This window comes from Rhinichthys klamathensis, unplaced genomic scaffold (genome assembly GCF_029890125.1).
Source record: "Rhinichthys klamathensis goyatoka isolate OS25496 unplaced genomic scaffold, OSU_Roscu_1.1 h1tg000046l_1, whole genome shotgun sequence".
Classification (NCBI taxonomy): domain Eukaryota; kingdom Metazoa; phylum Chordata; class Actinopteri; order Cypriniformes; family Leuciscidae; genus Rhinichthys; species Rhinichthys klamathensis.
In genome coordinates this window covers 3,541,549-3,566,200 of record NW_026606593.1, presented here as the reverse complement: position 1 = coordinate 3,566,200, position 24,652 = coordinate 3,541,549, and the positions used below count along the sequence as shown (strand labels likewise).

At 38.2% G+C, this 24,652-nt stretch overlaps 1 protein-coding gene across 2 annotated transcripts in view; it reads left to right on the top strand.

Moving 5' to 3' along the window:
* ephb4a (eph receptor B4a) overlaps nucleotides 1-24,652 on the top strand; it is a 56,476-nt gene that overhangs the window by 17,756 nt on the left and 14,068 nt on the right. The window contains exons 2-9 of one of the 2 annotated variants that reach the window (XM_056247410.1): nucleotides 7,677-7,747; nucleotides 7,842-8,123; nucleotides 9,073-9,463; nucleotides 17,470-17,625; nucleotides 19,602-19,937; nucleotides 21,790-21,914; nucleotides 22,960-23,128; nucleotides 24,200-24,296. In XM_056247410.1, coding sequence (XP_056103385.1) covers nucleotides 7,677-7,747; nucleotides 7,842-8,123; nucleotides 9,073-9,463; nucleotides 17,470-17,625; nucleotides 19,602-19,937; nucleotides 21,790-21,914; nucleotides 22,960-23,128; nucleotides 24,200-24,296 — 1,627 coding nt within the window. Of the gene's footprint in view, nucleotides 1-7,676; nucleotides 7,748-7,841; nucleotides 8,124-9,072; nucleotides 9,464-17,469; nucleotides 17,626-19,601; nucleotides 19,938-21,789; nucleotides 21,915-22,959; nucleotides 23,129-24,196; nucleotides 24,297-24,652 lie in introns of both variants that reach the window. The other variant, XM_056247409.1, reaches the window with a different exon arrangement.

Below are 24,652 nucleotides of genomic sequence, written 5' to 3'. Positions count from 1 at the left end.
TAAAAGTGGCTACTTAAAGTATTGTGAGAGCTCCATTAAGTGTCCTGAAAAGCAACCTCTGAGCAATAGTTTTCCATGGGCTGGTATGTTTTCTAGACACACACTCATAGAAAACAGTCATAAACTAGACAGAAACATGAAGCAGACAAACACTCATTATCAACTGCAGAAGTGAGAAACAAACGAGTCACACACACACGTCTTAACATGCCAACTTGCTCGACACAAACACAGTCCTGTTTGCCTTTATTCATATCAATCAAAGTCAGGAAATATCAGATTATTCAAACACATACACTACTGTTCAAAAGTTTGGGGTCAGTACATTTTTTGTGTGTGTATTTGAAAGAAATGAATAGTTTTATTCAATATTAATGCATTAAATGTATCAAAAGTGACAGACATGACATTTATAATGTTACAAAAGATTTATATTTCAAATAAATGCTGTTCTTTTGAACTTTCTATTCATTGAAGAATCCTGAAGACAAATGCATCACAGTTTCCACAAAAATATTATGTGTTTTCAACATTGGTAATAATCAGAAATGTTTCTTGAGGATCAAATCAGCATATTGTAATGATTTCTGAAGGATCGTGTGACACTGAAGAGTAATGATGCTGAAAATTTAGCTTTGAATCACAGGAATAAATTACATTATTCAAATTTTAAATTTCAAAATTACTGTTTTGACTTTGTTTTGATCAGATAAATGCAGCCTTGATGAACATAAGAGACTTCTTCCCAATCCCAAACTTTCGAGTGTATGAAGTTACCTGTTACTTCCTGACCAAATTTCTCTTAAAATTCATCAGTAGAAATAAGAGACAATTGTTGGATTGTCTGGATAACATGGCTCAGATAACGTGATGACAGAAAATTTGCATGTTGGCAAATTTGAGTGTATTTTAGATATTAAAATCGCTGAAACTCTGGCATGAGACTTATGAGATTATTGGTGTCTTTTTCTCAAAAATCGACTTTAAGTCACCATTAGCGCTCCATTTAAACTCATTGCAGGAGATGAAAATTGAGACATAAAAGTGAGTTTGCTACAGGTTTATCACTAAAGAGAGTAAGAGCCATGTGGTACGGTGTGTCTAAATGGGACCACTGCATTAAATGGGTCAAAAAAAGACAAGCTCGGACAGAAATCGCCCACCGGGAGCTTAATCCATCAGAACAGCAGCCGGTGATGATGATATCAGGCCAAAGACTCACTGACAGGTGTGTGTGTGTGTCAGGTGAATGATAATCCTTGTGTCAACTTTGGAGTCTCGCTGTGTCTAACCTATTTTTTTGAGGCGAGCCATAAGGAGAAACATACACACACATGCACTTTTCCCTGCCCCATTATAAGTAATGATAGAGTAGACAGCAGGAGATAGTCCACTGTAATTACATAAAGGGACACACACACACAGCGAAACAGACCATAATCTATCACATCACACACCGTAGTCCTCTGTAACCTGGTACCATACACACAAACTTCATGGATGAATGTCCACGTCGTATTTCACACCAACAAGAAAAGACAAAACGTGCCCCTATTATGCTATTTTAAAGGCTCCTAATCTTATTTTGGTGTCTCCTACAACACGTTTACAAGGTCCAAGGTCAAAAAGCACTTTATTTTTCTCATAATATACAATGAAGCATTACCGAATTTCTCTGTAATGGTTTAAGGATTTAGTCTCTCTAAACCCCGCCTCTCCGAGAGCATGCTCTGCTCTGATTGGTCAGATGGCCCAGTCTGTTGTGATTTTTAACTCTGTTCTGTTGTAACTCTATTTATCTACACTTTGATCTTCGCAGACCTTTTACATACACAAACAGAGATAATAAAAACTATGTGAAAGGTAATATCCAAAAAGCATAATAAGTGCACTTTAAGAAAATGAAGCCTATTCTTCAGACTGTCATTAATGTTAAGCAAATAACAAATACAGCTTTAACAAAGATGAATCTTTGATCATATTTAATTTATACAGTGTACACTATAGTGCTATTTTATATTTAGACCTAATTATTACATTTCTATACCTGAATACTACATTTAGACTTTACTTTATTTGTAACTTTGTTGTGTTTTGTTAATCTATAATTGTAACTAATGTATTTTGTTCTTATTTTATTGCTGACTGTTCACTTGCCTTTAATAAGTTTGAAATGTATTAGTTAGGCTAGTAGTTTTTGCTGTGGTATCGAAGGACCCAAAGTGTGCTTTGAGTAATTAATAAAAGCAAATATTGTTTTTCCTGCTGATCTGAAAAATGATCCGATCCGTGACTCAAAATCCGTAATATGATCCGAACCGTGCGTTTTGAGATCCGTTGAACCACTATCAAACACGCCCTGTAATTTAGCAACAGTAGAGACTGTGAATAGCAAATATGCATCTCAGACAAATGGTTTAATATAATTGCATATAGAATTGGCTGGCAAGATAGAATTAGCGAGATAACGGCTATATAGCAATAATTAATAAGTATTACCTCCTCTATTACCGAGGGCAGAACCAGTAACGTCGTAGCTTATCGATACTGCGATCTTTCATAATTTAGCCTTCGGGGTCCGTTTAATACTGTGTTTCGGTACCCATCCCTAGTGAAATATGACCTGGGCATGTTTTGGACAGGTTTCATGAGATTCGTGTGTGTGTGTGTGTGCATTTTAATTTAGATGAGCCTGTAATTTGTTTTCCCTCTGAACTCGGAGCAAAACTCGCAGTGGGAAATCACCGTCATATATCCGGTGCCTCATCCCTCGGCCTCCATCTCTCCCTCTTTTTTGCCCTCTTCTCCAAAAGCTCCCGCCCTGTGTCCTCCTCTCATCCCTCTTTCATCCTCCCGGGCGTCACTCGCTTTGATTCTCAGAGCTGGACGCCGGTTATCAGCCGTCCACAGCCTCTCGACATCAGAAGAGAGAAGGATAGAGGGAGGCACGGAGAGATAAAGAGTAGGACGGAGACATATGGAGTTATTGAGAAGAGAAATGAAAACGGACGGATGGCAAGAAAGGAATGTGAAATTTGAAAGCAGGAAAAGCAAAAGTGATGGGGAAAATAATGAAAGACAGACAGAGGGAGAAATGTAGATGGATGGCATGTGTGTCACTGAGTGAGAGAAAGCACATGCCAGCTTTCTCCCTGAGGCCATACAGGCTTAAATAACAGTTTTTGATTTTGATTTTTAATATTGATGCGATTCTAAGGGTGAAAACCAAACAACGGGAAGCTTCCGATCCCCAAGACAAGTTCCGACCCAGATACATACAGATAGAGGCACATCAGGTGTTTGGAGTGGTGTACTAGGCTACTCATACTAGTAATGTAGTATGTCAACTATCTGTGCACACAAAATACCATGTACATACAATGTTTGCAGAATATACAACCAGAGCCAGTGTTATTTTAAGTATCATTGCTTTTGAATTAGATTTTATTTTTATTTTCAGGGTGTGTTCACACTCGGCATGCGATTGCTCTGTTAGTACGGTTCATCTGAATAAGTGTGAACGCTGCCATCTGTCCGCTTCCAAACGAACTCTGGTGAAGTTCGAATGAAATATGAACGCAACGCGGACCAAAGACATGTAAACGAACCAAAAACAGGAAATTATGTGACAATATGCGACACTAAAAATGACAGAACGCTCAAGCATGCCTGTTTTTTCTCGTCACAGTCGCGATGTTGCTCATCATAGTTCGGTACATCAGAACCGTGTCTCCTCACAGTCACAGCAGATCTGTGCGTTTGTGTGTGACGGAGGGATTCCTGCCACTGTTTTGACTTCATTACACATTTTATAAGCCCTTCACGAGTTCTCAGCCGGTCAGAATAACATCATATGTTGCTACGCACTTACAATGAGCATTTAGCCCAGAACACATATTGTTTTGGATGTTTGGTTCCATCGTGAAATATACGTTATAAAAGCCGAACAATCAGGTTGTGAACGTATCCCTATGCCTTTAGGTTCGGTGTTAAAATGGCAAAGTGAATGCTTTAATAACCTTTAGTTAATAATAACCCTGTTCAGAGCACACTGCGTTGAAAATGGTGTCCCAAAATGCACCACACTTTAGCAAGGGGGTAATCCATCGACCGGAAGTTGAAGCCGGCCGGGTGCCGCCATGTTGTAGCAGAACTTCACTTGCGTTAGCATTTCCATTGACTCCCATTCATTTTGGCGTCACTTTGACAGCGAATAACTTTACATCTGAGGCGTTTAAAGACTCCATTTGTCCATTATTTATTTCTAAAGAAACATGACAATGTATAAAGGGCTCCATTACCTTCTATGTTACACTATGGCCCCGTAGAAACAGATTTAGTAAAAATAGGCTAACGATTGCGTCATAACCACTCGACTCTGTCGCGCTGTACAGAAATTACCGTACAGACAGGAGGAGAAGCTCGCAGGCAATCGGGGGGACGTCCCGTCAAGGGAGAAGCCCATAGATAATGAGTCCATAAAAGCAAAGGAGTACTTACTCCTGCTCACTCACGCCAAAGAACTCTTTGCTCAAGTTCCCCGTCTCTGCAAGATTAACGTTGGCAGTTTTCACGCACAGCTACTAGAAGATTAACGTCTGTCAGTCAGGTTGCTCACGTCATCAAGCTTAGTTTGAGTCGGTCTGAGTCTGCGCGTCAGGAACGGAAGTGCTCAAAAATCGCTAAAAATGGGCTTCAACTGTCTCAACTGAGTTCCAATGAGATGGCTCTGTCCACTTCTTATACTGTCTATGCACTTTACTCATATTTTCAGTGTGACAAATAAGACGGAAGCAATTTTTCACATAAACATTTACAAAATATTTTTACACAAATCTGGATTTAAATTAATCTATTTTCTAAATGCATCTCATTGAAATTGTGAATGATTCATCCATGCATATGTTTGATTTTTTTTTTGACCTCGTTATTTTTAATCAAAATGTCATTACTTGATCTGCCGAACTTCATACTGGTGACGTCGCCGGACGTCTCCAATCATTTAGTCTTCTTAAACCCCGCCCAAGATTGCGTTCTGCCTCCATCCAGTCAACAACTGATGGACTCAACCACATTTTTAATTTTCAATAATCTATTTCACTCTGATGTACAGCACAATACGAAAAATCTCTCACTACGTACTTTTCATCTTTTCATTTCACTCTCAGAATTAAACATTCAACATAGTTATGTCATGTAATGATATTGTGCCATACTCAATTTTGAAATGATTTTTTATTGTTGACTGTTTTACACACAATATCTCAATATCAAAAAAGTATATGTAGCTAATATCCATTCTAAACATTTCTCCCTAAGGCCATCAGGGCTCAAACATAATCTTTTTCTTCTTGTCATTGATGCTTTTCTGAGGTCTAAACCAACAGAAAGCTTCCAGTCCCCAAGACAAGTCTCGACCCAGATACATACAGACAGAGACACATTGATTCCATCTCTGTATGCTAAACTCCAACACTCATGGGGAAAGCACATGAAAAAAAAAAAAAAAAGAGCAATAAAGGTGTTTCTCCTTAGAGACACGAATAAGAAAGGAGTTTGAACAAATAACAGTAGGGGAAAGAGGGAGAAATTTATTCGGTGCTAGTATTTTTAGATCAAAGGAGCTTTGTGATTGGAGCCGGTTTGAACTGTATGGTGGCTTCGGGTGGTCACATGACCAGCACAGCTCCCATAGCAAGAACCCCGGGGCCAGATACGTGTGTGTGTGGGGGTGACTGATTAAAACCCATCACCACCATCAATAAGTAATGACCAACAGCCAGTTCAAGCTAAAACGCAATCAAGAGCAGAGAGAGTGGAAATGGAAAGGAAGGATGTTCACTGGTAATTAAATGACCATCATTCACCGCTGGGTTGAAACTCTATATAGTGATTTTGTATTGTCACTGACTGTATATGTGTGTGAGTGTAAAATTAGGCTGTGCCCTTGTTCCCATGTCCGTCGGTTTCCCTGGAGCTATGCACGTCAGTATGAGAGAAAATCACCCACAGTTTCTAGTTGTTTTTGCTAAAGCTTCTGTTGGCCATGATTCGATAACCAAACCATCAAACCTTGGGGAACTTCCCTTGCCCTCTGTGTGCTTGGAGGAAAAATGTTATTGCTCAGATGTTGCCCTGTCATACTGTGCTGAAAAACAGCGTAGATCTGCATGCATTTCTATTGGTTGTGATGTTCGCTGCTGCTTTTGCTAGTGGACTTTACATGTGCTTTAGTGTGTTTGTCAACGCATCAAAATAAGTGTACTTATTGTGAAGCACGGAAAAAGCATGAAAACAATTATTTAAAGTAAAATTAAGTGCACTTTTTAAAACGTATTGTCATGAAAGTGTACTCTTTAAGTACACTTAAGTGGCCATTAATATTACATTATCTGCAAGTACAGTTTTTTTTAAATTATACTTTAAGATTTGAAGTACATTTACAAGTGCACATTCAATACAATTAAGTGCACTTCTTTATTACAACGGGTGCAGAGAGATAGAGAGAGAGTATAATTATGAAAATGAATATGGATAGCAGAAGCACATCATTTGGGCTTGGGAAACTTTGCTGAGAAATATTTAAAGTTCTATTGATATCTTGTGTATGTTGGCAAATATCTACAGTTTGAAATATTGTCGAAGTCTTTATAGGGGACGCACAATCACAGAGTCTTCTGCAAGCACAAGTCTTGATTCATCTATTTAATGGATAAAGAGTACACTTTGAAGTACACTAGTACACAATGGGTCTCATTCATGAAACATTCGTAAATATACGAGTAAATATGCGAGTGATTTGCGCGTAAAGAGACCTTCCCGAAAACTCTTCTCCTGATTCACAAATACTTCGTAAACGTCAGATGTGATAGTGAAATGTGTGTGTGTGTGTTAATGATTCCAATCAGTCGTAAATGGGATGCGCATGCACGTTCATTCTCAATTACCATAAATCCCGCCCATTAAATCCGACTGACAACTATATATGGGCATCATATTATGACATGAATGCGAATGAAAAAAAAAAATTCTCAGATGCAGAAATTGAAGTTTTATTATCAGAAGTTCGTTCAAAACGCCACATTTTATTTTCAAGCGTACATAGTGGCGTATCGGGTCCTAAAAAAAAGGAAGCTTGGCAGCATATTACAGATGCAGTTAATGGAGTTTCATCTGTTAATCGAACATTCCCAGAAGTGAGAAGAAAATGGTTCGACATTAAGCTTGAGAGCAAAAAACGAATTAGTTCACTTCGGAAAAATAGTATTAAACTGGAGAAGGACCACCATCGCAGATGCTATTTCTGGCTCTCATAATAAGAAAAAACGTATGTAATTACTATATATAATATTTTTTTCAAAATGCTGTGCAAATATGTACCCGATTAAGGTGAATTAAAATGCAGCCTTAGTTATTAATGAGCAAAACGTTCGGGTGTTAAGCGCACTATTTACGCGTGGCTGGGAGCAGGTTTAGATTTCTTGTGTACCAACTAACATTTGGAAAATACGAACATTTTAATGAATCCGAATATTTACGCCAGAACCACTTTACACACGATTTACACAAAAATTCGTTCTGCTCGTGTTTCATGAATGAGACCCATTGAACACAATTAAGCACACTTCTTTTTCAAGGGGAAAAATTAAAGTCATATTTTTTTCCCTGTTTGACAGAGGTCCTGATGAATACAAAGACTGAGACATCAGATCTGAAGTGGACGACGTTCTCTCGAACTAAACCTGAGGTGAGACCTGCAGATTTGACCCTACATGTAGAGCAAATGCTCAGTGCAAGCTGTGTGTGTGATTACGACTGATCTCCTCTTCTTGTGTGTGCAGTGGGACGAGGTCAGTGGCCTGGATGAGGAGAACAACAGCGTGAGGACCTATCAGATCTGCCAGGCCGACGGCGCGTCCAGTCACTGGCTGCGCAGTAAACTCATCGACCGGCGAGGGGCGTCTCAGGTGTACGTGGAGCTGCTCTTCACCATGATCGAATGTTCATCGCGGATCACGCATCACCGGTCCTGCAAAGAGACCTTTAACCTTTACTACTACCAGAGTGACACGGATGACGCGACGGCAAGCCACCCCGCATGGATGGAGAACCCCTACACCAAGGTGCTCATACACACTAGACTGCAAATGTAAAACTGCATAAATAGTTATTTACGTTACTGGAAGGAAAATTTCATAGATTTCGTATCAATTTTAGATGAGTACACTTAAAAAAAATAGTACTTATTACAGAACTTTAAAAGCATATACTTAAGTGTGAACTGCATGTAATGTTTTCAGATCACATTTCACATTTATATTAAATGCAATTAAATGATTAATTAGTACATCTTAGTATGTCATTTTATAATTTCTTCTATTGTCTTGATATTTATTGTCTATAATATGTCTTAAATATGGCAGAAGTGTACTGAGATATGTGCCGACAAGCATTTATAGTTAAACGTAACTTTTATGTCATGCATATATTTAAATATTTGAAGTTGCAATTTAGAACATTTAAAATACATTAACTCTAAATTAAATATTGAATATAACATTACAGTTCAAATTATAATCCAGTACTTTACACGTGCTTTAATGTCAGTCAACACGTGTACTTCTTTAAAGCATGACAAAAGATTATTAAAACATAATGATTTAAATTAAGTGTTATGAAAGTGTACTTTAAGTACACTTAAGTGGCCTTTTATTTAAATACTAAAATTGATCTGCAAGTATCTTTTTTTTTAAATATATATTTTAAGTGCACATTATTTAGGTTTGGGAGACTTTGTTAAGAAATGTTTGCGTTTATACAGAGATCTTTGACTTCAAATCTCAAATCTCTGAACAGTTTAAAGTATTGTTGAACTCCTTAAAAAATGTGTCCAATGAAGGTCATCTGAATATATATTATAGAGCAGTGAGCAATTGTACTTAAGTGCAAATTAATGACAGTTGAGTTAATAACTCTTAATGAATGAATGACTCATGAATGAAAGAGATCACATTTGTGATTTTCTCTTCTATGGATCTCACCAGTCTTTGCCGAATCTCTGTTTTCCATCAGGTCGACACGGTGGCCGCAGACTTCTTGCTCCGTGCAGGTGGAGAGAAGAAGCCAAACATCAAAACGCTGCGTTTGGGCCCATTGACCAAACGGGGATTTTACTTGGCGTTCCAGGCCCAGGGAGCGTGCATGGCCCTTTTATCCGTGCGCGTCTTCTTTAAGAAGTGTCCGGCTCTCACGCGCTCACTATCCGTGTTCCCGGAGACGGTTCCTCGCTCGCTGGTGCAGGAGGCAGTGGGCCAGTGTGTGGCAAACGCAGCTCAGCCTGGACCAAATCCCAGACCGCCTAAGATGTTCTGTGGAGAAGATGGACAGTGGGTGGACCAGCCCACCACCACCTGCACTTGCCTGCCGGGCTTTGAGGCCAGCCATGGAGATCTGGAGTGTAGAGGTGAGAGAGAGGGAATACAACAGACTTCTCTGAAGATAATTTGAGCTCAACGTGAAGACGATGAGCTGTAGAGCCAAATTTCAGTTAAACTAAAGTACACTGAAATAATGTAGCTTGTCATCCATGCATACTGTGCACAGTACGCTACAGAAAGCAATGCGCCATTCTGAACATACGCTTCCATCTATATACTTACTATCAAGTATGAAACTGATGGCCTGTTTACCGCTGGTATTAAGATGCGTTTTGGTCGATCGGATCACAAGTGGACGACACTAAAAACAGGTGTAAACGGGGTCTAAAATGCTTTTGAACACTTTCAGAGGTAGTGGAAAACACATTCGACCGGATTGCTGTCGTAGTGTAAACGCTCATGTGATCAAATGTGTTCAAACAGCCACAGAAGAAACGTTACTGAACTAACGTGTAAACATTATGAGAAGAGCTCTAGTCAGACGGGATTTAAACTTTGTCGGCTGGAGACTCAAGTTCGGTTTAAAGAGGAAAAACGTACCAAGCACAATGTTCTTGCAGCATTCCTGATTTCTAACACACACTCACAGTGTTCGACGTGATCTTGCGGCTGTCAGGGCAGAAACTAAAGCTGATGCTCTCCGTATGTTCTTCCGTCGTCTCCAGTCATGTTCATATGTACATTGTGACAGTGGTGGAATGTAACGAAGTACAAATACTTCGTTACTTTACTTAAGTACATTTTTCACATATCTTTACTTTACTTAAGTAGAATCAATAGTGCATACTTATTACTTTTACTTCGTTACATTTTGCAGCAATTATTATACTTTCTACTCCACTACATTTCTACAACGTTCTGTTACATTTTCGTTACATTTTCTGATCAGTTTTTCCCCTGCCAAAACGTCATCCTGACCGTCCGTTCGTCGCACGTTTGTCTCACCAGTGAAGTTTGGTTGCCATATCAACCCGGTCACACTAAATGCGTCTCTATAGCACGCAGTGTGTTTATCGTGCAATTTATATGCGGAAATTTGTTTTTACGTGCATAGGATACGCATGGGTAGGTTTAGTAGTGGTGTGGGGTGCGTGTGTAGCCTATTATACGTTTGGTTAGGATTAGTATGGCAAGCCAAGAGGTTCAGAATTACGCCATAAATTAATCGCGTTTACAGCCAAACCCCGTCAAATTAAGCTTGATGTGTATATTGCCTAATTGCAAGCTTGTTCAGAAATGGTGACAAAAACTTAAAAAATAACGGCTTTTCCATCATTATTGAATATCATTATAGGATTATTAGGTTGAATGAGTTAGGATTAACTCTTTTATTAATCATTAAATATAGACATTAAGAGAATAAATTGTTATGCAAGTACTTTTACTTTTAATACTTAAAGTACATTTAAAATCAGGTACTTTTTACTTAAGTAGGGTTGTCATTGTGGTATTTCTACTTTCACTAAAGTAAATATGTCTCTGGTTATTTGTACTTTTACTTAAGTACTGAGATTCAGTACTTCCTCCACCACTGCATTGTGAGAGCTTATTTTGTCCATTAGATCGAATTATCTAAAAAAAAAACATACATTTACCCGCCCATAGACCCTCGCCTCGAAGACATCAGGACAGAAGTGGTCGAAAAATGGACAAAAGAGATGGATTAAAACACCAGGTGTAAACGGGAATGTCTCCCTCGTCTACTTGTGATCCGATCGACCAAAACGCATCTTAATACCAGCTGTAAACAGAGCCTGAGAGAATGTTGAGTTCACAATATAACGCACGCAAACACACTGGCTTTCTACTTTAAGATTAAGTGTTGAGGAAGTTTATATCGACAACGACTGCAACTTCAGCACTGATAAGAGGCCACGGATGGAGAGAGAGAGAGACAGTACAGGACAGATGGGACTGAATTAGACAAAGACTGTGACACTGAGAAGGAGAGAAAACAGTGAGTGAGAGAGGTGAGATGAAGGTCTTGCCTTTCAACTAGAGAAAATAGGTAGGAAGTGGAGAGATCAGGAGAGGATTACTGTGAATTTCATCAGTGTCCTACGGCTGGACACATTTTCATTCGCTATTACATTACAGTTGCTGTGCATCCTGGGTACATTTACATTTCTGCATGTGGCAGACACTTTTGTACAAAAGCGACCGTACAAGTTTCATGGCGAAATTGCAAAAGATTTCTTTCATCGTAGGGCGAAATCACCAGTCTTTGATCGCTTAATATGACACGCTCACAAATGGCAGATTAATTGTCTTTCTGATCAAATTTAGTCTCCAGTGTGTCCAAAATGTTGGGTCACGGTCTTGCAGTGTGATTGCACACATGACTGCCATCGTTTGAAGATTGAATGAGACATAAATCAGACATATACTACATTCAAAAGTTATATTTTTGGTAAGATGTTTTTGAACGAAGTCTGTTCTGCTCACCAAGGCTGCATTTATTTGATCAAAAATACAGTAAAAACTGAAATATTGTGAAATATTATCACAACAGCTGTTTTCTATTTGAATATATTTAAAAATGTAATTTATTCTTGTGATAAAAGCTGCATTTTCAGCATCATTACTCAGTCTTCAGTGTCACATGATCCTTCAGAAATCATTCTAATACGCTGATTTTCTGCTCAAGAAACATTTATTATAATTATCAATGTTGAAAACAGCATAATATTTTTGTATTCTTTGATGAATAGAAAGAACAGCATTTATTTGAAATGGATTTTTTCATGATTAATGTCTTTCCTGTCACTCACAAAATATTCAAATTAATACATTTACAATGGAAGCCTAATAGGTTTGAAGCACTAGAATAATTAATTATACATTAATTAGTTCATTGTCATTTTTCGTTGTAGCAAATATTGCACGTGTTCGCATTAAACACTAACAGGAACTATTGTAATACACAACTAAGTTCACGTGCCTCTCATAAAGCAAACGTTTTTTATGAAGTGCATGAACAAAACTTCACCTTTCTGCTTTTAAACCCTTGCCTAGACTTGTACATTTGTTACTGCAAAGTGCAAACGTGGTTTTCCTTCATTTTTACAACGTTCGGCAATGATTTTCTGTGGTAATCGACAGCGTATGTTGCATGCGTGCAGCTTAAGTTGACCGGGAAAAGGATTTAACCAGGAAAATTCATTTAAGGACATGACTGATCTACTTTAATTCAAGTAATCGCCGTCTCTCGGTGAAGTGGATCAGTCCAAATCCTCCCAGTTTTCAAATATGACTTCAGCTCTTTAATGATGTTTCTTGGGATGGGTGGAGAGAGCGAGTGTTAAAGGCTGTGCTTGTCTGTTAAACACTGCAGCTGTGCTTTCTGTGGGCGTGAACCCCTGGAGTTCACACACACACACACTCAATGACTTACTCAGCATTCATCCACTCAACCACACTACATCTGCTGTTCATCCTTTTCTTTCACACACCCACACACACAAAGCCATAATAGTGGCGCCTGCAGGCAGGGATGTGTCCGGTACAAAGCCGCTCTAATGACATGACCAATTAGGTATGGGCAGAGAGAGAAAGAAAAAGAGAATACTGCAGTTTATTGGGCAGGTGAAAGGCCGAATGGAGAGTGTGTGGTCACGGGGTCACAGGTTGAAGGGCTGAAAGAGCAGAAAAGGTGTGTGTGTGTGTGAGTTTAATGGTACTAATGACTCTAATTAGTCGCATACAGATTCACACATGTACAATCTCTTCTCGTTTAGCTGTGAAATAACAGTGGTGGTGCCAGTGATGGTATGACATGGCATACACCAGACTCAGAGTATTGAGAAATAATTTAAAATAAATGTCATTTATTCCTGTGATCAAAGCTGAATTTTCAGCATCATTACTCCAGTCTTCAGTGTCACATGATCCTCCAGAAATCATTCTAATATGATGATTTTCTGCTTAAGAAACATTTCTGATTATTATCAATGTTGAAAATGGTTGCACTGCTTCATATTTTTGTGGAAACTGATTATTTTTTAGAAATCTTTGATGAATAGAAAGTTCAAAAGAACAACATTTATTTTGTAATATTATAAATATCTCTGACTGTCACTTTTGATTAATTGAATGCATCCTTCCTGAATAAAAGTATTAATTTCTTATAAATATATATATTACTGACCCCAAACCTTTGAACAGTAGTGTAACAGTAGTGTGACTCCAAGGTACTTCAAAGTATATCTTACAATTACCAATGTTTGATTAGTACATAAATCGGTGACCACAGTTTTTAGGTAACACTTTTAAAGGTGGCGTAGTTGCACATGTTACATGTACTGTACACATGTACTTACAATAACAGTAAATTATGCATAATTACAAGAAATTAACCCTCAACCAAACCCTGACTATAACCCTTTAGTAAGTACATTTAGTTAATTAATATTAATTAGTACTGATTACACTATAAAAATGTCACCTTAAAATAGAGTGTGACTTTTTTTTATAATCACAAATGCTGACAATGGAAGGAGATCGTATAAGACTCATTTAAAAGCTGAATGTCCTTTTTAATAGCTCTTTCTGGACTGCATTTGTTTTCTAAAATATGTTTGAGCTACATTTATTAAATCAGGATGCTTTGATGGACAGATGTGGATGGGATTGCAATATTTGTGGTTGTTTCTAAGATGGGAGTGTCTGTCATTACAGAAGATCATGCGTGCATCACTATCCCAATTAATTAATTCTATAATTATATCATTATGTATGTAATTAAGGGAAGGAATGCATTAGGATAATGATCATACCTGACTCTGCTTGTACAGTGGCCGTGGTTTCTGAGATCAGATTTACTGTGGTAATGTAATTGTCTTTTTACGTCGGATGAAATGCCAGCGGCACGCGCGGTACCACTAACCCAGAGAGTTGGCCAAAATGATTCCCCAGGCAGTTTAACAAGAAAATGAGATTTAGTTATAGTGTCTGGCGAGGGTTTAAAATAAACGAAGAGAAGAGTTACAATAACATACCGCAATCACAGAGATTCCTATCTGGACAAGATTCGTTTTCTCAGAGGACCTTCTGGTATGAAAAAAAAACATAAGTAATTTGCTCAGTCAGTAATTTTTTCCTTGAGGTTGTGCGAGAAAAACAGACATTTTCAATTTAGATGGGATTCCAATCACATTGTGTGTCTATGAAACACAAATTATGGCAGGTCAAAAGTATTCAAGTTATAAACACTACTGTTTGAAAGTTTGAGGTCAGTTTGATTTTTTTTTTTTTTTGAGGGAGAGAGAGAAATGAGCCTTTTATTCAGCAAGGACGCGTTAAATTGATCAAAAGTGACATTGATAATGTTACCAAAGACTTCTCTTTCAAATAAATGCTGTATTTTTTAACTTTCTATTCATCAAAGAATCCTGAGGGGGGAAAAAATGATCACAGTTTCCACATGAAAATGAAGCTTTTCAACATTGATAATAATAATAAATGTTTCTTGAGCAGCAAATCATCATATCAAAATGATTTCTGAAGGATCATGGAGTAATGATGCTGAAAATTCAGCTTTGATCACAGGAATTAATTACATTTTACAATATATTCACGTAGAAAATAGTAATAATAATTGTAATAATATTTACACAATATTCCTGTTTTTACAGTATTTTTGATCAAATAAATGCAGTTTTTCAACAACATTTAAAGGTGCTCTACGTAACTTTTAGCGGCCTCTAGTGGTGATGTTTCAGATTGCAACCAAATTTTACAAGAGCGCTCGTGCTCGAACTCATAGACAATACTGTCTATTACGCAAATATCTCGGCGAATCCTACACGGATTCGGCGAGCACCGAGCTCGTTGGGACCATCTAGTCGAGCTAAAAAGAAGCATATAAATTCCATAGTTTTTGGTGGTGTTTTCGCGGAGATATTAGCAGAAAACCATCGGGCGCGCTGCAAAATTGCGGACGCCGGTGACGTCACGATCTCAGAAGTAAATCGCTCGTATCTCTGGAACGCAAAGACCCAGAGAGCTCAAATTCGGGGGAGGAGTCCCAGGGGAACCCTTGCCCGAACGCTAGAGTGGCGGGCCTCGGGGATGCCCCCTACCGGATCGCCGTTCGCTGGGACCCCCGATTTCGAACGGCTATAACTCGGGGAGCCGGGCGAGTTGGACCTCGGCGGTGGGCTCGTTCGAAAGGCCCCGTACAGCACTACAAACGATTAGAGTCTTGGGAATATTGATCAAAGATTGACTGAGATATAAGCCGAAAATCGTGCGCCTTTAACCGGACGTAACTCCCTGACCGTCTACAATAGACTGTATATAAGGAGAGAGGCTCGGGAGCGCGCATGCACGTCACATCCGTTGGATTTCGCGGTAAATCCGACCCGGAGACTTCACATAGAAATAGGAATACTGGCCTTCAGAGGTAATAGCAAAACTCGACAAGTGGATCATTTTAATGTGTGATTACAACCCCTTCACACACAGGCAATAAAAAAAGGATTCATTTTAGTAGAAAAGTTACATAGAGCACCTTTAAAAATCTTACTGAACCTAAACTTTTAAACAGTAGTGTGTTCTTTTGTTTGTTTGTTTAAAAATAGGTTAAAAACATTTTTGTTTAAAATGGTATAGATTCATAATTAATCTCTAGGACACTGATATGGATGTCAGCAGTAAAAGCATCTCTGTGTCTGTAAAACCAGCGCTGAAGTTAGAAAGATCTTTATCCTTCAATGAGGAAATTCAGAGACATTCATTATGGAAATGTTTCAAAACACACACACACACACACACCCCAGTGTAAAGCTGCTTTAGGAGGATAATTCAGACCATATGTTTTGGTCTGAGTGAAACTGATGTTAATCAAATCCAGATGTGTTTCCATCAATACAGGGGTTGTGGAGAACTGATTATGAAATGAAACTGGTGTGTAACCCTGATCTCATGAGACTCTGCATTGCTCATTCATACATGTGTGTGTCTGTATGTGTGCACATGTCACGTCGGAGAAAAAGACTCGAGTTTCTTTATGCAAGCTGAATGTGTGTGGCTTTTATCTGCGGTGTCAGACGGAGAACTATAAATCAAGTGATTGAGTTGCTAAACACGTAGAGGAACATGATCATTTTCCATATCGTACGGCAGACTTTGCCTCACAGAGATTCAGAAGCGGTTTAAATCCTAAATAAACCAGCGTCACACCGGCGCTTGTTGTCTAAATGATTGTTTAATGTTGACACATAAGGACAAATGAGGTTTGTGCTTAAGACAGCAATTCTTCAGAGAGTGTGTGTGTGTTTATTTACTGGGAAAGTATGTTTGTTTAATGATAGTACAGTGCTTATTCTCTCAAAACTTGTTGTTTCTCTGCTTTACTAAAAAGACTTATGATGGTTCAGGCTGGTTTATTCTGGTTGAAGCTGGTTTAGCTAGCAAACCAGCATAACAATGTGAAAATCAGTCAGTGTGTTAAGTGTGTAAAATCCAAATCACACGACTGTTCAAAAGTTTGGCGCCAGAAGGATTAAAATAAAAATTATTTTCAAAAAGGATGTATTAAATTGATCAAAAGTGGCAGTAAAGACGTTTATAATGTTACAAAAGGTGAAAAAAAATGGTATTTTCGAAGCATATGAAGCAGTACAACTGTTTTCAGCATTGATAATAATAATAATAATAAATGTTTCTTGACCAGCAAATCAGCATATTAGAGTGATTTCTGAAGGATCATGTGACACTGAAGACTGGAGTAATGATTGATCACAGGAATAAATTACAGTTTAGTATATATTCCCATTGAAAACAGTTACTTTAAATTGTAATAATATTTCACAATATTACTGTGTTTTTGATCAAATAATTCCAGTCCTGGTGAGCAGAAGACTTCTTTTGGAAACACTGGTGAACACACTGAACTGTTCAAACTAAAGCAAATCAAATGTGTGGCAGAACGAGAAGGATTTTATGATCGATGTTTTGATGTGTGTGTGTACATTCCTTCCCTGTAAAGGCTAACAGTTGCTGATAATAGAAGTGTTGTGTCTGTGTCCAGCGTGTCCCGCGGGTCATTTTAAGATGGGTTCTGGTCCTGGTCCGTGTTCTGCGTGTCCTGACTCCAGTCACACAGGAGAGACGGGCTCTTCGTCGTGTGTGTGTCGGCCTGGTTTCCACCGCGCTCCCACCGACAGTCCCGATACACCCTGCACACGTGAGTAAAGATCTCCTCACATCTCTTAACACTATAAATATGCAACTCTAAATTATCAACATGATCAAAACTGCTGATCTACTGCAAGCTTTCTGCCGTCTGATTGATAGTTTAGACTTTTTTTAGCAAGTAAAAGGCGTTTTAGTACAAATGTCCACCTTCAGGTCGTGGTTCACGTGTCTTTTTGCTGTGAAACTTTACTGATTTCTATAAAGTCTTTTATATTATTAATAATATTTCAAGATAAACACTTACTGGACTGAAGCAACTTAGGTTAACTTGATTATTCATTCATATTTTTGTAGAAAAATCATGCTAAAATGAGAGTATCAAATGATTCATCAGACTTTTGAGAATAGTTTTTTTTTCCATTTTTTAATCATTGTATTAGAAGTTTTGCCCCCACGATGAAAACTACCGAGCTTTGAACATAAAACTAAGCATTCATCTTTCTAAGACATATTATTGGGAGATATAGAGTGACGACCAGTGTTGGGCAAGTTAGTTTTAAAAAGTAATTAGTTACAGTTACTAGTTACTTCTTCCAAAAAAGTAACTAAATTAGTTACTCAGTTACAAATTTTAAAAGTAACTAGTTAAGAAAGTAACTATTGCGTTACTTTCAAGTATAATTAAATTTTAAATGCTCAAATGTGACCCCACCTCTACCCTGTCCGACTATGCGTTATGATGGGTCGTTCGCAATTCATGAGCGTTAGCCGTTAGTGATGATGGATCAACTCGTTCGCGATTCGCGAATGAGCCGACTCTAAGAGCCGGCTCTTTTAGGTGAACGTCGGGAGCTGGCTCGCATGTCTGAAGAGCCGACTCTATTTTTACAAATTTAGCCTATAGAAATTAAATAATTATGTAATAAAAATTTAAATATTATAGTCAAAGTCATTTAAAGAGCCGTTTGTGAACCAAAAGAGCCGGCTCTTTTCAGTGAGCTGAGTCAAAAGAGCCGAATGCCCATCACTACTATGCGTGCTTTCGAACACCCGCCCAACTCTACCTCTGATTGGCTTACAATGACATTTTACTCTACCTCAGCCAATCGTCAGCATTTATGCGCTTGTCTCGTGCTCTGCCCACTAACCAAGGAAGAACAGTAAAAAAAGTTTTTGCCTCTCGCTCAGAGATCTAGTTGGTCTGATGAAAAAAAAACAGCTTCATCTGTTAAAGTAACCCGCCGCATTTTTTGGCAGTAACGGTAACGGGCCCGGCGTTATTAAGATGAGAAGAGTAATCAATTAGATTACTCATTACTAAAAAAAGTAATGCCGTTATTCCCATCACTGGTGACGACTGATATTATTCCTTCCTCTTTTCATTCTGTTATGGTCTGCATTACCTGTGTTTCCATCCATTTTTTCTCATGCAAATTTTTGGATATAGCATAAAAAAAATGCTGGATGGGAATGCTTAGATGCTCATAAATTATAAAAATGTGCATAAAACGTATGTCCTAAATTTTTGTATTTGATTTTTGTATCCAATAAGAAGAAATGCACATAAACTATGATGGAAGCACATTTACCGAACAAATCCCTTGATGTGCCATAAAAAGACTTTGCCGCAACAGAGGATGTGATTGGATAACTGGACTAACCAGCCGACCAATCGCATCGCACAGCATCTCAAATGTTGGTTTGATAATTCTGAAATGCTTAAGCTAAAGTTTGCCATCAGAATGATTTGATTTAATTACATCACAAAACTGTTTCATTGCATACTCAAACACCAGGCACTCAAACACACCGATTGCAGCAACTTCCATTTTTGTTACATATATTTCGCACCAATTTCCTAGTTTTCTTGAGCACATGGAGTGAAAACGGTGTTTTATTTGTGAACGATATTCCAAAGTTAAATTCGCAACTTTGGATGGAAACACAGCTATTCTGGCTTTTATGTTGCATTCTGGGCATTGTAGCTGTGATTGAAACGGCCTGTGTTTGTTGTCGTGTGTTCAGGTCCGCCCTCGTCCCCACGCAGCCCTGTTCCTCAGGTCAATGACACGTCTCTCACGCTGGAGTGGAGCGAGCCGCTGGACAGCGGGGGCCGATCGGACCTCACCTACAGCGTGGAGTGTCGGATGTGCTCGACCCCCAGGAGCCCATGTGTGCTGTGCGGGGACGGCGTGAATTATCGGCCCTCTCAGACCGGGATCCAGGGCCGGCGCGTGAGCATTTGGGGACTCCGACCTCACACCACCTACAGCTTCACCGTGATGGCCCTGAACGGGGTCTCGGCTCTGAGTGTGCCGGGGCCCGCGGGGGAGAACATCAACATCACCACCAGCCCCAACGGTGAGACACTGCAGCTCATATTAACCCCTTATCTGTCACCCCCCTTTTTGAGCATTGACGTGAAAATGCACTACCCAAACTTAAAGGGATACTCCACTTTTTTTGGAAATAGGCTCATTTTACAACTCCCCCAGAGTTAAACTGTTGAGTTTTACCGTTTTTGAATCCATTCAGCCGATCTCTGGTTCTGGCGGTACCACTTTTAGCATAGCTTAGCATACATCATTGAAGTGGACAAGACCATTAGCATTTCAAAAAAAAAAATGACCAAAGAGTTTCGATATTTTTCCTATTTAAAACTTGACTCTTCTGTAGTTACATCGTGCACTAAGACCGACGGAAAATGTAAAGTTGCGATTTTCTAGGCTGATATGGCTAGGAACTATACTCTCATTCCTGCGTAATAATCAAGAAACTTCACTGCCGTACCATGAGTGCAGCAGGCGTAATGATATGACGCAGCGCCTGAAAATAGGCTACCTTCCATCAATAGAGCTGGGGACTATTTTCAGAAGAAGAGTCAAGTTTTAAATAGGAAAAATATCGAAACTCTTTGGTCATTTTTTTTATAGAAATGCTAATAGTCTTGTCCACTTCAATGATGTATGCTAAGCTATGCTAAAAGTGGTACCGCCAGAACCGGAGATCGGCTGAATGGATTCAAAAACGGTAAAACTCAACAGTTTAACTCTGGGGGAGTTGTAAAATGAGCCTATTTCCAAAAAAAGTGGAGTATCCCTTTAAACGGTTGTAATTCATGAACCCTTGTTTAGACTAAAGACTTACGGTTGGTCTCTTTTCTTTTATTAAAAAATATATAAATTAATATAGGTTTCAGCCCAAAAATGACAGAAAGTCAAAGCCATATGTCTGACCAAGTTGTGTTCCAAATTTGAAGTTGATATCACAAAAATTGAAGTTCCCATGAGATTTTGTTTAGGCGTAATACCAGAAATAGCCACCGGGTGACATACATTCCATTGAATTTAATGAAGCCTGTTATCAGTCAATGCTTTCATTGGGTGTGCGGGAAAAAATCCATTCATATATGAATCGCGGTTCTATCTTCCACCGATTTGAATAGATTCACAAATTTCTAAAATCGATTTTCTAAAGTGTTACGCTTCTTTAACTACGCAGTACTACTTAAAGTTACCTAATAACGTTAATCATAATAAGCCGCGAATAAGGACTCAAAGCCGAAGTACGCGCACATCTCGCATGCATTCGATCTCGTATTCAGTTCTCTTTCACAGCTACACACACACTTGTCAAAATGCACATCGTGTGGACTTTGGAGTATTCAATGTAAACAGAGTCTGTTATGTCCTACGCGAACGAAAACAAATGGGAGAAAATTGGATTTGTAACTATATCCGTACATTCATTCTTAAAGGGACAGTCGCCTCATAAACTGTTGCCATCCGTTTCATTAATGTTAATAAAAACACTTTTTTATCCTTATTATAAATCAATTTATAATTGATTCATACAGTTAAGACCATACAGTGTTTCACTTTTACATTTGATTAGTCAATTTCGTTAGTATTTCTTACTACATGTTTAATAAACCTATGCTACTGTACCTGAAAAACTTAGTTTATTTGATTTTTATGTTTTTCTATTATATTTGTCCTATTGATTGTAATTTGCTTATTTCACACTTTCACATTTAATTCAGTAGGATTTTCTTTTCTTCTAAACCTATTAAAATGTCTACCGCAGTCAAATAAGAAAAGTAACACAAAACAGTCAACTACAATCAAAATGCACATATCGAATCGAATCGTGAGGTACCAAAAGATTCTCATCCCGAGTTTTCATTGCTCATGTATATGTGTGTGTTGAGCAGTTCCTGTACTGGTGTCGGGTTTGAGGAAGAGCACAGCCACAGAATCCAGTCTGACGCTGCTCTGGAACACACCGACACAATCACACTACAGGATCCTACAGTACCAACTACGCTACTGTGAGAAGGTAAACTACACTATGCTATATGACTCTTCATTATTCGTATATTACACAACACTTCAAAAACAGAACACTATAAAATTCTCAACAACACTACACTATTCTACACTATAGATAACCATACTGTTCTATACTAAATTATATACTAAGTTCTGTACTGTTCTTTCTAAATGACACAAGTCCACTTAATTGTATTGAATGTGCACTTACAGTTCACTTCAAATCTTAAAAGTATATATTAAAAATGTTTTACTTGCAGATAATATCAATTAAATAAAAGGCCACTTAAGTGTACTTAAAGAGAGTAAACTTTCATGACTGTTTACGAAGTACACTTAAGTCTTGTTTTGATGTGCCAACTAACATACTAAAGTACTTGATTATAATCTTAACTGTAGTGTGTTATTTGTTATTACATTTAAAAGCATTTTAAATGTACTTAATCAATACATTTTGAAAAAGTGTCAATCGAAATGACATTTTATAGAATGTTTTAGTTGACCATAAATGCTTGTCAATACATTCATATACAAGACAATATAAGTAATTATGAAATGACAAATAAAGATGCACTCCCTAAGTAGCTCTTAAAGCACTCGTTTAATTAAAAGCGAATTTAAACTATAGTACATTTTCATTTATTTGCAATTAACATGCATTTAAGTGTCTGAGAACATTACATTCAGTTTGCACCTGAGCGCATTATAGTCTGCTTTTTAAACGTATGCTAAAGCTTGCATTGCTTACAATCCAGATATCTCACATTGGTACCAGTACACCACGTTTACTCAGGAAAATGTGAATTCTCACTGTAATTCAGTATTGTTTTTATACTGCTTCTCAGCTTGAAATACAGACAGTCTATTTTTATTTCTCTTGCTCCGTTTTTCTCGCCGCTTGTGTTTTATTGATCGCTCTCTGTGCCACAGCTGTTCACTGTTTGCACTACAAACCAGCCAGACTAATTAACAATTAATATATTCAAACAGCTCAGAAACTGTACGTGAGGAATCAGCTAAATGGAAGATATTGGTGTGTGTTCTTTTGAAAGGAGCGTGGCTTCGAGGAGAACTCCTGTCATTATACGGAGAGCAATGTCAACGAGGTTGTGCTGAGCGACTTGCGCAGAGCCACACAGTACGAGGTCCAGGTCCGCGCGCGCACTTTGGCCGGCTACGGCAGCTTCGGTCAAGCTATCGTCTTTCGAACCCTGCCTGACGGTAAGAAAGTATGGAAGCTTGTTTCCGCCACTGAATAAAAAAAAAATAATAATAATTGCGACTTTTTATCTCACAATTACGAGATGTGAAGTCAGAATTGTGAGAAATAAAGTCGCAATTGCGAGATATAAAGTCGCAATTCTGAGAAATAAAGTCGCAATTGCGAGATATAAAGTCGCAATTCTGAGAAATAAAGTCGCAATTGCGAGATATAAAGTCGCAATTCTGAGAAATAAAGTCGCAATTGCGAGATATAAAGTCGCAATTATGGGATATAAAGTCGCAATTGCGAGAAAAAAAGACAGAATTGCGACTTTTTATCTCACAATTCTGACTTTTTTTCTCACAATTGCGAGTTTACATCTTGCAATTCTGACTTTATAACACATAATTGCGAGTTTATATCTCGAAATTCTGACATCTTTTCTCAGAATTGTGAGATATAATCTCGCAATTGCGAGTTATCAGGCCAATTCTAAGGGGGAAAAAGACTAACTTTTTTCCTCTCAGAATAGTTTATATCTCACAATTCTGACTTTACAACACGCAATTTCGACTTTATATCAATCAATTCTGACTTTATATCTCGCAATTCTGACTTTATAACACGCAATTGCGACTATTTCACGCAATTCTGACTTTATAACACTCAATTGCGACTTTATATCACGCTATTCTGACTTTATAACCTGCAATTGCGACTTTATATCAATAAATTCTGACTTTATATCACGCAATTCTGACTTTATATCTCGCAATTCTGAGAAATAAAGTCAGAATTGCGAGATGTAAACTCGCAATTGTGAGAAAAAAAGTCAGAATTGTGAGATAAAAAGTCGCAATTACCTTTTTTATTTTTCATTCTGTGGCCGGAAACAAGCTTCCATCAGAAAGGGACTTCGTATTGTGATACTTTATTAGCGCCAAACTTTTTGTGCCCTAGAGTTTTGTGTGAGAAGGCGTTTTATTGATTGTTTTTTTCTCTCTCTTGAGATCGTATCACATCTTTTGCTGTTTTTAAACCCTCTCTCTCTCACTTTGGCTGTCTGCCTCTCTCTGTTTCCCTAGAAGATGATTCCTCGTCTCCGCTGCTTGTTACTGGGATCCTCATAGCCGTGGGCATGCTGCTCCTCATCATCGTCATCGCTGCTGCTATCTACTGTATACGGTAAAACAAGAGACCAACAAGCCGTAGAGAGTGTGAGGTTGTTATAATTGGGCCTGCATGCCCGCAGAAAGCTCCAGAGATTTCCACAGAATTCAATCAGCCGTCATTCACACGTCCACTGTCCCTTGCATGCTTGCTTATTAAATAAATGGGCTATTTTTAATAATGCTTCCAATCAGGAAGCAATAAAACTATTAAAAAAAATCTCAGCACTGTTTACCATATATAAATGTGCAGTTATGATACTTTCTCGTGTCCTGGCTTAATAAAAGGCAACTGTAAGTAAGCTCTTTGTAGGTTAATGGTTGTTTGTTGGTTCAAACAACATTTATTTTACGTCAATCAATAGCATGAGT